We start from the raw sequence: 14,328 nt of genomic DNA on the forward strand, positions 1-14,328 counted from the left end.
CACTTACCTCCCCTCTCCCTCCCCGCCAGTCCTCGCCGTATCGTGTTTCTGCCAACTTCTGCCGTTCGAAAAACTTTTGTCCGTTTGTGCAACCTGAAAATCAGCATTTTTTTCTTCTTCTCTTTCGTATCAAATCAAAACTTTCTTCATCACGCCTTCCATTACAAAAGTCATGTGCAGCGAGTTTGTTTTTTTTTTTTAATTTCAGAATGTATCCACGGTGTTTATTGCCCTAAAGAATCCTTTCTGGTTCTTGAACACGGTGACAGTCCCCCAAGGTTATGGAAGCTTATATCGTTCCGCTAGATAATCAAATACAGCATTAGTTTTTGCCCCGCGTAAGCGATACAGTTTTTCATTCCCCTTCTATACACCTCGGATCAATGAGGAAGTGACACGGCCGGTGTATAAAAAATTAATGGCAATTAAATATCCCTATGAAGCAATTAGCGTGTGATGCCAATACTCGTACTTCAATAGCGGCGTTCACAGAAGCGGCGTAAGAAGAAATGGCGTACTTAGGTGGAAAATTATCTCTATACTCTCCGAACTCCTCTCTCGAGACTCGGGATTTATTATTTCAATTTATATAAATGGTAAGGGGGCTGAGGTGGATCAGTGGGTAGATGATTGGGCTCAAGTCATAAAGAGCCCCGGGTTCGATCCCCAACTGAAGCCTTCATATCCATCAAAAAAATCCTCGAATTGGTGGTGACAGAGGGAAAGGAACCACCTCCCCTACTTTGAATGTGTGAAATCACTAGCCTGTGACTCAGTCCGGGTTAAGCTCTATCCTCACCAATCCAAAATAACCTTTGTTTCGGAAAATGGGGTGAACGATATGAATTTTCAATATATTCCTCTTGCTCGTGACCTCTTGTTTATCTGTGAACTCAAATCGTATCAAATGTGAACTCTTGAGGCCATTCATAAAATACTTATTTGCCGACGTATCGGAAATCAGTTTTCCATTTTCAAGGTTTATTGCATGAAAAAATGAGACGTACAATAGATAAAAAAGTGGTCGAGCATCAAAATTAATGTTGGAGCTCACAATATAGCCATTAAAACATTTTAATAAATAGATTAAAAATAATAAAAAAACAAATTAAGAATCCGTACTTGTGTGTTACATTAATTTTCTTACTTCGTTATTTTATTTTAATCTATTTATTAAAATTTTTCTAGGATATTTTTGTACCGTAAATAAAATTTTTGCACTATTGTATTTATTGTACCTCTCGTCTTTTCGTATAATTATTCTGGAAAATGGAGAATATATTTCCTAAATGTCGTTAAATACATATGTTTTTTGTGAATGATCTAAACGCAATAGTTCGTATTTAAATTAAACTTTTTCAGTGATATTTATGAATGAATGAATGTTTAAAATGGTAGCCTCCACGTACCGTGTTAATTCTTAATACTATCGTGTGTTGATCTCTGCATTCTCTTCGGGTTTTCACCTCGTCCGTTGGCTTCTGGTGACAACAGTTTCGACCTCAAGAGACTGACTGCAGTGTCAGAGAAACTGTCGTCGCCAAAGGCCAACGGACGCGGTGAAAACCCGAAGAGAATGCAGAGATCATCTGATCAACGCCGCGAAAATCTTCGAACCTGTGTGCTTTTAAGAAGCATTCGCAGTGAAAAGCGTGAAAAGTCGACCGTTCGAGCATACGTGCCCTTAAGATCATGTCTCTCTGCATTTGTATCTCTCATCTTGCCGTGCCCTCCCATTGGCGGTGGTGCGTTGAGGGTGGGTGCCTTTCTCCCTTACCGCATCACCCACTACCTCTACCAACAGTAGGGCTGGGGGGTCCAGTCCCCCCCTCTCCTCCGAAATATAAAAGCACAATTATTTTCCTTGAGAAGAGAAAACAAAATATTGAAAAATTATGTATTTAAAAATTTCTTAAGCAAATGAAACTTTTTCGATTATTAAAAGTGTTGAAATTAGTTTAAAACCCTCTACTTAGAACACTGTTTTTCAAAAATTTCCCCCCCTGGTTTTGGACCTCCCCTCGAAAGAAATTCCTGGCTACGCCACTGTCTACCAATGTGTGTAAGTAATGCCCTCTCCCACTGTTTGACCTTTTCTTTTCCCATCACCATCATTACAGGTCAACAATCCTAGGATTGGTTTGACGCCGCTCCCCACTCAATTCTCCTATCAGCTTATCTTTTCACACCGACGTATTTCTTTACATGTTCCATATATTTTGTTCGAGGTCTTCCTTTTCCGTTCTTGCCTTCCGCTTGTCCCTCGACGATTGTCTTCATCATGTCTTAAGATGTGGCCTATAAGGTTGTTCCGTCCTCTTGTTAAGGTTTTCACGAGGCTTCTCTTCTCTCCTTCTCTTCTTATGACTTCCTCGTTACTATCTCGGTCTATCCAATTGATCTTCATCATTCTTCTGCAGTACCACATTTCGAAAGTCTCTATCCTTGCTTTCTCCACGGCGGTCATGGTCCATGCCTCACTTCCACATAGGAGCACACTCCAAATGTAGGTTCTAATAAAGTGTTTCATTTCTTCCACATTTTAAGTTTCCCGCTCTAAGCAGGTCTCTCTTTTGATGGAATGCTCTTCTCCCACCCTGCAATATTATATGTGCATGCCTCTCTCTCTCTCTTTCGTCCCGCCCCTCTCTCCCTAGTGCACTCTATAGTTCCACTATCCCCTCCGTCCCCTATGCGACCCAAAATATAATACTCGCAATCCCATCTCGGCTTTCAGTTATGGCGACACCCACTCCTCTTGCTTCAATCCGCACCACTCCAGAGCGAAACCTCCCTCTCTCTTGTGTCCAAGGGGCATTCACTGTATATGGAAGCCGAGTCATCATGCTATGCCCCCGCCCCGGAAGCATCGGATTTCTTGTTTTATTTATGCGAATCGGGAGGTCGCTTGGATTTCACACTCTCTTCTCAGGAGGGGGAGAAACCTGACGATTTGATAAAGGGCGATTTTCTTTTCTATAAGCGTGATACATTTATTCCGCTCGTTTCTCTCAGTCCCCGGTTCAAAGATAAAATTAGCCATGAATGATGCGCAGGGAACGCTTTGCTTGAGCTTTCCAGTACCCATGCGCCACTGTCGACGTTCTGAGAGAAACCTGGCGAAATTAGCGTGGGATTTGGTCGATTTTGAAATGAGCGGGACTTAAGCGTAAAAAATTTAGGAACGCGTAGCGTTGCAGTCATTTTTTGAAGTGTTTCTTGCAGTTTTTACCTGCGTTTTGTTATTTCGAAACTTGAATCATGAAAGAACATGTCTTGGGATGATAATGTACATGAATGTTTTATGGAATTTCTTATGTTTTAGCTAGCAATAAGCCATGAAGAAATGACCATTAGGACTAATTTAGCATGAGTGATGTGTTCTGTAAAGTAAATGGTTAATTATTATTATTGTTACACATTGCTGCAAGTGGACCATTGCCTGTTGGCAGCATTAGATGTATATACATGAATGACAAATGTACCTACCTAAAGTTTAGAAAGAGAAAAGTCACCCATGGTAAAAAATAATACATTAATTCTAATCTCATATTATTAAGAATTTAACATAGTCCCAATAAACCAATTTCAAACAGTCCATTAAATACATTAATTCTGATATAATACAAATAACAAATGAACATTTACCCAATTAACCCAATTTCAACTCTCCCTTTTAAACCACTATGTAATAATGCCGTCATGGTCACACGCTGAAAAAAATTGGTTGACTCGAGTGTAATAGTGTAGGCAGAAAATGAAAAATTCCAGGGAAATAAGCGTGTACCCTCAACGTTTCCAGACAGCCTGGACGTTGAACCAGAGAGGTGAATTGAAGAATACCCAAGGCGGTCATTCTAGGGCTTCTGGAACGCTCCCATTGTGTTCCATAATGACCCTCCAAATGTGATGGCTGACTCCTCAGAGCAGAGCATCATCCTTCGGTCGTCAGACCTCACTTGGTACCAAGGTGGACTCGGGAAGAATTGTTCTCCTTGAGCAGGTTCCTCCATTCGAGGGTGACAGGCGCAGCTGGCCGTGCAAAAAAAAAACAAAGTAGGAAAGTCAGTCCCTTGCGTATTTGGTTGAACATCTCTGAGTTTAATATACATGAGAGTAAATATCGCTTTAGAGAAAAAATTAGGAACAAATTATCCGTAAGGAGCACTTAACGTGAGTTTCCAGCACCCTTACGTAAACGACGGCTTTGGAAAAAAAAATTAATGCGGAACGGGATGGGAAATAAGCGCAAAAATTAGGGTTGGGTTTGGTCGATTTTGAATTAACGGAAGATTAGCGTGACGCGCACTGTCTTAAGTCATTTGCTTCATGCGCTTTTCACCGTGTTTTGTTAATTCTAACCGTTAATCGTGGAGGAAGACATTCTGGAATCACAGATAACCAAATGAATAGTGATGAGATAAAAATATATAATGGAATTGGGAGGAAAACTCTGGAAAAGAAATCAATCCGGCGAAGAAAGAGCCCAAATTAAGTGCATTGCCTTATGAAAGGCAGTTTGCTCTTTTAATTCCTCAAAAGAATGATAGATAGCGTTCATTCATCGTTAATTTTTTTCTATGAAGCTATGAGGCTGATTTTTTTACGTTGATCCAATTTTATGTTTATTGCTATTTTTTCTGTAAACCTATCATATCTTGGGCTTTAACCGGATATCGTGAACCTGGGACTTCCCACGCACGTTAAGTAAACGAGGAGGAGGTGGGTGGAAATTTAATAATGAATGAAGTGAAGGCAACGAGTTTTGATCTACTTATTTATTGAACGCCAAAAAAGCAATAAGTTCATTCCATTGGGTTACCTATTAAAATAATGAATAAACTCTTACGTGGCTAATAACAAATGCAATGAATCAAAAATTATGCAATAAAATGATTTATCAGATTCAGTCACGTGTTTCAACCCGAAGGTTGGTTTGGATTGGTGAGGATATAAGCCACCTCGAAATAAGCCACAGACGTGCGGATTCCGTAGACATGTCTAAAAATCTGAAGACATGGCTTCAGTGTGTTTTTTGCAGAATTGTAGAGCTAGTGGCGTGTCCCAAAAGGTATCTGAATTGGCATGTGGTATTTTCGATTTCACGGCTTCGTTTGACATCATGCAATAAAGTATCCTCACTGTTGTGAATGAAGTGCATCAGTGTACATGCTTATCAAAGAATAGAATGTAAGTAGAGTTCACCTGTTTATTAATTGAACATCAAATCAGCAATAGAGCCATTCCACTCGGCTCATAAACGGTAAAATCAGGATTTTTCAGTCTTTACAAAGCAGGTGAGCACATCCACATTTCCTATAAACCTGAATTTAAAGGCTGCATCGCTCCTTCCAGACTGGTTTCTTCCAGGGGTTAGATGGAAGATGGGACTTTCTAGCCCAATGAAGTCGATTGATTTATTATTATTTAAAATATATTTTCACAGCATTTTTGCTGGTTTTAGTCGAGGTACGGGTAGCACCAAGTACTCTCGTCTTTTTACTCTGTGTTGAAAAATTTTATGGAAATCCGGCAAGTATTTAAAACTGCTGCTTTTTGTATTGTAAAAAGCAAGTTTTTCGGCAGTCCAATAGTTTGAAGACATCGATGGATTGAATGAGGCACTACTCCTGTGGCAGAGATAATGATTGGTATTATGTGTACCTTATCTGATTTCCACAATCTCATAATTTCATTTTTAAGTTCTTCATACTTTTCCATTTTGTTGGTGTAGTCTGTAGTGATATTACGCGACTTAGGTACGGCAATGTCTATCAGGTACGTTTCATTGTGAGTTTTATCTTGCACTACTAGATCAGGTCTATTGCTATGGACTGTTTTATCGGTAATAATTGAACGGCCATAATAAATCTTACAGTCATCGTTTTCGAGGATGGTTTTAGGTGTGTACTTATTATTATTAATTCCATCTATGGTGACGTATTACTCACTTAAAACTCCTTCGCCTTGAAATTATCAGTGTGTATGGAGGATATTGTTTTTAAAATTTCTTGTACCTCAATTATAAAACAATTGCATCCAAGATCAGGATAGTGCGGAGGTAAAATATTCAAATAGGATGTTGAGGTAAATATTGGCAATTGCGTACTTCATTTACGTCCTGAGAATTGCAAGGTGGTAAAATGACTTTTAAATGAGTTGAATGTCACGAAAAAAAGACCAATCGGGTTGTAGAAATACGTAGATTAATTACCTCTAATGTTAAGTCGTAACAACGGCCTCGGTCAATCGACGCGTGGACTATAATAAGGAAAACTTCGATTTTGTCGGCATTATTAGCTATTTCCGCTTTACATTCTCGAGAATTGGATTTCTACCAATGCTCACGATTTGGTGCAATATTAGGTGCGTCTCCTCCTTCCCCTTTAAAGCAAGTCGTGAATGTTGAGAGGGGTGGTGGGATGCCCTATTGTGCCCGCGCAGACCCTTTTTCAACGCAGACGAGTAGGGGTCCGACCCTTTTTGCACCGCGCCTCTTTCTCTTCTGCCATTCATTCATTCGCACGCACTCCCCGGGGTGCCTGACTGCCGCTCTCTAGTCCCGCTCCCGATTGTTAAAAAAGTGAAGCCGGCCGGAGACGAAAGTGGGCGGAGGGGGGAGTCGTCGTCGTCCCGTTGCCATGGAAACTTGGAGGGGGGGGGGGGAATGGCCGGTAGGGGTGAAGGCTACCCTTCCCTCCCTTCACATCTCACCATCCCTTTTCTCCGCTGCTGTTCGCATCGCATCATTCCGACCACGGACGTCGCCTTCACAGGCTCCCTCCCGCAGGACGCGTCCAAGTCGCTCTGAGAACGGCATCTCGCAACTGCCATCTCCGCACTCGAGAGTGCCAATGCGCTTCGTGACGTCATAGGTGGGATAACAAATGAAGTGGCAGTTGCGATGAAATGATATTTATTCAGTGTTCTGGGTACGTACCCCTAAAAACAACAAATACATAAAGTGAAATGCTTTTTGGGTTTATATTGAGTATAAATAACTCTGAAAACGTGATAATATAGATAAAGAACGTGAATGATATGAGAGAAAAAATACAATAAAGAGCAGGCATAATTATATATTCTTAAAATAATCGTGACATAAAGTAAAAATCAATAATTTAATTACTGATGTAGAAAATATTTGTAACATTTGTACTTGAAAGATTCAAAAGTCGTAAAAGGTCTTAACATTAATAATTTTATTTCATAAAACGATATATCTGGCGACGAACGATTTATGAAACATTATAATTAGTTCTATGTGATGGTAATTAGATATTAGGGGGTTCACTCCGATTGTTAATTGCGAATAAATAGAAAAAAAGCAATATTTCATAATATTATTTGCCTGCTTAGCCAAATAAACATTTTCCAGGAGCGTGTCAGCCCAGTGGGTAGAGCACTTGGCTGCTGATCAAGAGGTGTGGGGTTTAAATCAGTCGGGTGAAGTCTTCGGACACTCACAAAACAAACACCCGAAATGCGAAGTGACCAACGGAAAGGAACAAGTCCGCCCCCCTACTCTTAATGTGTAAAGTTCACATGCCTGTGGCCTAGTCTGGGGTGAGCTCCACCCAAACCTATCCAAATCAGCTCTCGGGTTTCGAAGAAAATTCCAAAGAAAACCATCATGAAAATAAAAAAGTTCTCTGTGACTCAATAGAAATCCTCCAAGTATAGGTAATTGGATAAATATATGTCACCTAAATCTTTTCCGAATGGCAGAGTAAAATGATCATATACCTGTCACATTTATCATTTCCTCGATTATCCGTTCATCGCCTAAGATTCATGAGGACTCGATTATCCGTACCTCGCACGAGCCTCTCGATTCATCACCGCGGATAATCGAGAGTTGACAACGATAGCCCCCTCAACCCTTCCGTTCCTTGGGGTGGGAGCTCTCAATGGGTAGGCGGGTACTCCTCCGTGGAGATCATAAGGCAGTCCCTGCTGGAGGAGTCGCGGTGCGGCGGGTGAGGACGGTGGGGAGCGGCCGTCGGGTGCGGAGGGGGGCAGAGTGGCTGGATTGGCGGCGAGAGAGGGCCTGCGCGGCACCCCCTACCGCTGCTCCTCGACCCCTTTTCCGCCTCCAGCGCCCTCTCACACATCTACACACACACACACTTACTAGTGCTCGCACTCGCTTCATTCCTTCCCCGTGGCGTGGGGTGGTGGTGGGGGCGAATGCCTGTCTTGAGCCCTCTTATTGGAGGCGAAAGGGGATGCGCGCCACGGACCGTCTCCACCCTTCCCTCCATCGCGGCAGTGTGTGTGTGTTGCTACGACTCCTTCCTTCTGGGCCCCCCCACTTCCCTTCCTTCCCTGACCTGCTCACCTTTTCTCTCTCTCTCCCTCTCGCCTTCGTCCCGCGCGAACGCGGAAGGGTTTTATTAGCCGTCCTGCGCGCAACGCCCCCTCCCACTCCACCCCGACGTCAAGAGACCCCCCCTCCTTCATTCCATTACTTCCTGCCTCCCCCCGTCGCATCATCCATTCTTTATGACGAGGTACATCTTCCGAATAGGGTGGTTTCCTATAAGTAGTTTTTTTATTGCCTAAATCGAAAGATTATTTCTTCTGGAGTACGTATTTCACACTTTTAGATTTTTAAATGATGATATCTATTTTTCGCGATTAAATGAAAAGTGAACATTTTCAAGCGCGCGAAAACGCGACGGCTAAGTAGGAATGCAGGGAAAAGTCCGTGTGACGCATTTCGGGTTCCCGCTGCCGCCCTGTGAGGTGACCTTGGGGCGAGGCTTTGAGCTCTGATACGACGCAGGATGCTAGTAGGTAGCTGAGTACCATGCTAGCTGGTAGCGCTTGGCTTAAATATGCATTATTACCACCTTATCAAACGAAGGAACCTTTCCGATCTTAAACAATTGTAATAAGTGGTTATTAACCCATTTATGCCCAGTGGGTCGTTTTCGACCCACGGGATTTAAAAAATCCTAGTCCCTCTAATTTGAAGTATTTTTCTACATTGTTGTTATTCTCGTCTTACAGTGAAGCAAGTGATTCATTCCTGAAGTAATATTTCCAAGGATACATATTCAAATCATTGTAATGTGAGCATAAAAAATTACCTCTCTTTACCGCGATTTTCGAATAACTTTGACGTACAATGTAACCATAATTTTCAAGCTCAATCAGAATGACACGACATGCTACAATACTTTGTATACTCAATTTCATTATTCCGTATTCAATTACCAAATTTCATGTCTCCTGTGTCTGTCACGGGTCATGATATTGGTGTGGGTCGTTTTCGACCCACTGGGCAGATAAGGCTAGTTTGTCGGGCAACTCCATACGTACTAGGTTGACCATAATTCGAGCGTTCTCTCTGCTGAACTGCGATAAGATTCTTTTGGAGTGCATTAGTCCAAATAAATTTTGGCATGGCAAGGTTAGTATATAATTCCTAGAGGACATATTTTTATTTTATAAACATGTTTTTTTCGTGAGCTCATTGACTAATTATGTCTCTAATTTAGTCGCAAACAGCTGACTACAACAGAAATACTTCACGAGCTAGAAGAGTTGGATGAAAAAGGTGTAAAAGATGAAGTATATATTTACATAACTCCTCCAGAAGATGGAAACGAAACATGTGAGGATTCTGGGGACGAAGAATGTAATGATCCTGATCGTCTTTGTGGCCGGCAGCTGCAAGCGGAAGGTGACTTCAACATTGACATTGAAGATGACCCTGGTGAAGTTGATGAGGAAATCAAATTTGTTGAAGAATCATCCCATTCTAAAAGGAGAAGGAAATCAACCAAAACCCAAAACAACACGGAGATGGGTCAGTTGTGATCTTACTACCCCTGTTTATGATTCTTGGTGTACATGTTTTATACCTCCACTGACTGTATCCTCGTCCAGTCACCCATTAGAGTTTTTCGAACTTTTTATTGAATACAACATCATTACGAAACTTGTTGAGTTTACAAATCAATATGCAGCAGCGAGGAATAGGTGTGTGCAGGTTTCCAAGGAAGATATGTATACATTTTTAGGCATATTGTTTTTGTCCGGATGTAACTGGCTCCCAAGAAGAAGAATGTATTGGGAAGAAAAGGAATATGTCTGCAATTCACTGGTGTCTAGAAGTATGAGAAGAAACAAGTTTGAGGATATATTTACGAACATTCATTGTGCAGATAATAGTGCATTAGACATATCCGATCGTCTCGCAAAATTGCGTCCAGTCATTTGTGAACTCAACAAACAAACAAGAATCAATTTCTATAGATGAGGCTATGATTCCATACTTTGGAAGGCACGGATGCAAACAGTTTATTCGGGGAAAGCCAGTGAGATTCGGTTACAAGGCCTGGGTAGCTGCACTCCGCCTAGGGGACTGCATCCAATTTTATATCTTCCAAGGGAAAGTAAAGGAAAAAAGGGTTTTCACTTCATCAAGAGGGCTCGGTGAATCTGTGGTGATGGGGTTAGCTGAAATCCTAAAAAAAAATTATCCACTGCTGAATTTCTCCCTGTATTTTGATAATTTTTTCACTTCTACGAATCTAATACACGAACTAACAAAATTTGGCTATGGTGGAACGGGAACCGCTAGAGTGAACCGAATTGATAACTGCCCCTTGCAGGATGTTAAAGTGTTGAAAAGAAATGAGAGAGGTAGATATGACTGTCGTGTATCCCGGGAGGACAATATCAGTGCAGTTAGGTGGATGGACAATAATGTTGTCAAAATGCTATCTAATCAGTTTGGCGTCGAACCTCAGCAGAAGGCAACGAGATATTAAGCATCCGTAAAAGGAAGAATTGAAATTCCACAACCCCACGTTATTGCCATGTACAATCGAAACATGGGTGGTGTAGACCAAATGGACAATAAAATTTCTAATTACCGTATTGGCATTCGTGGGAAAAAGTGGTACACGCCCATATTTCTCTGGATGATGGATGTATGCATGAGTAATGCATGGTGTCTCAGCAGGACTTATGGTATGAAACTGGACAGTTTAGCTTTCAGAAGAGAAATTGTAATATCATTATTGAAGAAATATTCCACCACATATAATTCCACCACAACGAACAGGGCCAACAAGCAAGTTTGCACCTCCAGAGATAATCCGAACGAGTGGACCGCACCATATCATTCCCACAGATCTGCCAAGAAGAAGATGCATTTTATGTCGTAGTAAAACAGTAAAATCATGCCATAAATGTTGCATTCCTTTGCACGATAAGTGCTTTGAGGAGTAATATAAAAATATCTCTGACCGTTAAAACTTAGAAGGAAATAAACAATTATTTTATATGAATAGTATCTTAAAATATTTTCTTTTTATTTTAACAAATTATCCCAAAATAATGTAAGTTAATTAGAATTTCAATTAAAAAACAAAACACAACTTATTGGAAATCATAAAGCAGTTGCACCTCAATAACTCTGAAGAGCCTATTAGAAAACGCTCCAAGAGTCAATATCCTAAATGTGCTCGCCAATGCCCAGTGGGTCGAAAACGACCCATGTCATAATTTTTAAACAAATGCTTCAGGATTTTTTTTAATATTTTTTCTGTTGTCCAGAGGAATAAAAAATTCGAAAAATGTAAAAAAAGTTAAATTTTCTTGCAAAAAAATTAGTGGGCATAAATGGGTTAAGATATGTTTCCCTGAGCTCTGTGCCTCATGCATGCATTGGTTATCTCAGACGATGTAAAACTCCTATCCTCTCGTATAGAAACTAGGTCCCTGTGACGTCACGTGGAGTGGCATCGCATGGGCGCCAATCTGGCCTTTTTCAAATGAGGTTAAAATTGACCATTGCCATTCGTCTAAACCGGTATTTCTAAAACCAAATAATTTGTATATTATGAATACACTAATGGTGGGGGTAACGAATCGCAATCAATGCCCTTCGTTTTCTTTGATGAAGGAAACTACCCTATTCTAACAGGTTTCTTTGATAAATACACCCAATATGAAGAAAGATTTTGCGTATCATTATCCGATATGGTATACTTACTGTTAAATCTAATCCTTCCACCACGAAAGACAAGTCCTAGTTCAGCCCCTGTATCCCATTCAGGATAGCTGTGGATTCGCCCTCGCGTCCGCACCCCTGCCATGGGCCCCTTTTCCCCCTCAATTCCCCCACGCTAACATTTTTCGTGGCCTGACTTTTATTCCCCGTTTACGATCTGCCGGTTTTAGAAAATCTCCGCGTCCACGCCAGGTAGACACAGTGTCATAGGTCTTTGAATGGCAGTCTCGATAATGAAGTGAAACGAACCTAAAATCACTCTGCGATATTCTTCCTCGCGGCCCGCAATCATCTCACTGTTCTCATATCCGATTCAACCCCCCTGGTGTGCAAGATACAATCTCTCGTCCAAATATCGAATTTTGCTTCGAAGAAGAGAGAAAAAATTGTAGACTTTTTTTTCATTTTTGTATGTTTCCTGGCGTTTATATTATCAAGGGTGAGTTGTGGCCACCAATCAGGTTATTCTAAGCGAAGCTCTTTTAATTGCGGATTTCTCATTCAAGTTTATCCCGGCAAATACACGGTTTTTTTAGTTGCTTCCCTGTAAGTTAGTCGAAATCAATCAAAATTATAAGAATGAGGAAGCTTCAGCTGTAATCTGTTTGCTATAGCTGTTTCAGCTTTAAAATTATTTGATCAATCATTGGAGTTTTGCATTTGCATTGCAGTAACGTATTGAAAACGGTTGTGAATTAAAATCAAATTCTTTGTGGAAAATTTCGAGTAACTGCTAGGACAGGTTATAAAGGATGTAAAGGAGAAGAAATACGTCGCTATGAAAAGGTTAGTGGATAGGAGAGAGGAATGGAGAGCTGCGTCAAACCAATCTTGGATTGTTGACAAATGAGGATGATGAGTTTTATGCCGTTGATGCAAGTCTGCGCTTACCTCTCATTTTATCGCTCAAATGTTCAGTCACTTTTTCAGCTTATGAACCTGATTCTTGTCGCTGCGTTGATGGCTCTATATTCTGTACCATCCCATGTGTAGGGTCATTTAAATCAATTGGAAGCGGGCGTGAAAACATAGCAGAAGAGATTCCGAATACTCCACAGAATTCGGAACAACGGCTGTGCCCCGATACTAAAAGGCACTCTGGGGGAAAAAAAACCTTTTTCCGAAATGTGCCCTTTTTCTCTTGTCTTCCCATCCCTCTTTTCTCTTCGCATTGAATCTTTGACATGGATTTGCCCCCCCCTCCCCCCCCCCTCGATACGAGTGTGGAGTCGTCAGCACTTTACATGCTCCAGTGCCTTGGGGGGGGGGGGGGGGCGCGTATTTTTTTGTGTTTGTGAATATGGCGTACGGACCCCGCGAGCAAGTGTTCTGTTAAGTGAAGAGTTCTCTCATTCTGTCCGCAAATCCCATCCCGATAGCTTTCTATTTTTTTATATAGTTTCCGCGATTTTCAGCTCCGGAAAAGTTGGAACTGCGAAGGGGAAAACAATGCTTGCGGTCCAGAAGGCTTGTGTGGCTTCAGGCAAAGTTGTGTTTTGTACGGATTCTGTGGTGAATTAACAATTTGATTGCTTTAGTATTTCCGCCTGGTAAATCATGACACCCTGGTTCGCAGAGTTCTTTCGTCTGTACAGAGCAGCGATTGCTATGCACCAAAAATCCATAGATTGAACGTCCGTTTCTGCTTCTCATTGTGTCTGTGTACTATTAAAATTTCTAGTTTGTGGAACAAAAACTCCGTTAATAAAAACGATCAAATGTGGGCAAATAGAACTTACCCTTAAGAAACGGTTAATTGTTTTTTTATGAGATATTACTTTCAAGGGGTTGTAAAGGTCATATGATTTTTAACATTGTGTGAGCCACCGTAGTTCAAATACCTAGCCGCTCCGAGCACACGAGTGTTGCCATCAACACCATTATCAGTGTGCGAGTCACCATTGCTGTACCTAAACCGATAGAGTGCCGATTAAACTATGCATAATATATGCGACGCGGGTAACGAGAATAGTCCTCTCAAAGCTTAAGCCACATATCAAGACATCTCTCTCCATCATCTCTGTAGACCCCACACGGCGAAAGACAATATTCGCTCACAGGAAATGAAGGACAAATCTGCCTCCAAGTATTCGTTGAATATTTTCAGTGCGGCTCAAGTTTTAAATTAGACATTGAGCATAAGCTCAAATAACTAATTCTGGTGTCTGGCCGTCCATAAATTTACCACCCACATTACATCGTTTTTTCCGGAATATACATGGCGCGATTTTACAGCATATTCCTGTACATCAGATATCCTTTGCATCGAGAATGCTTTCGAGAATATAAACTAAAAA

At 41.2% G+C, this 14,328-nt stretch overlaps 2 protein-coding genes across 2 annotated transcripts in view; both read left to right on the forward strand.

Annotated features, from left to right (window-relative positions):
* LOC124163187 (polyhomeotic-like protein 2) overlaps positions 1-14,328 on the forward strand; it is a 404,958-nt gene that overhangs the window by 137,584 nt on the left and 253,046 nt on the right. The window lies entirely within an intron of this gene.
* LOC124163188 lies at positions 9,340-9,858 on the forward strand. Its single transcript, XM_046539923.1, has 2 exons — positions 9,340-9,418; positions 9,507-9,858. The coding sequence occupies exons 1-2, from the start codon at positions 9,411-9,413 to the stop codon at positions 9,826-9,828; spliced, it is 330 nt and encodes a 109-aa protein (XP_046395879.1). The 5' UTR covers positions 9,340-9,410; the 3' UTR covers positions 9,829-9,858.

Source organism: Ischnura elegans, chromosome 8, assembly GCF_921293095.1.
Source record: "Ischnura elegans chromosome 8, ioIscEleg1.1, whole genome shotgun sequence".
In the NCBI taxonomy this organism is placed as follows: Eukaryota; Metazoa; Arthropoda; class Insecta; order Odonata; family Coenagrionidae; genus Ischnura; species Ischnura elegans.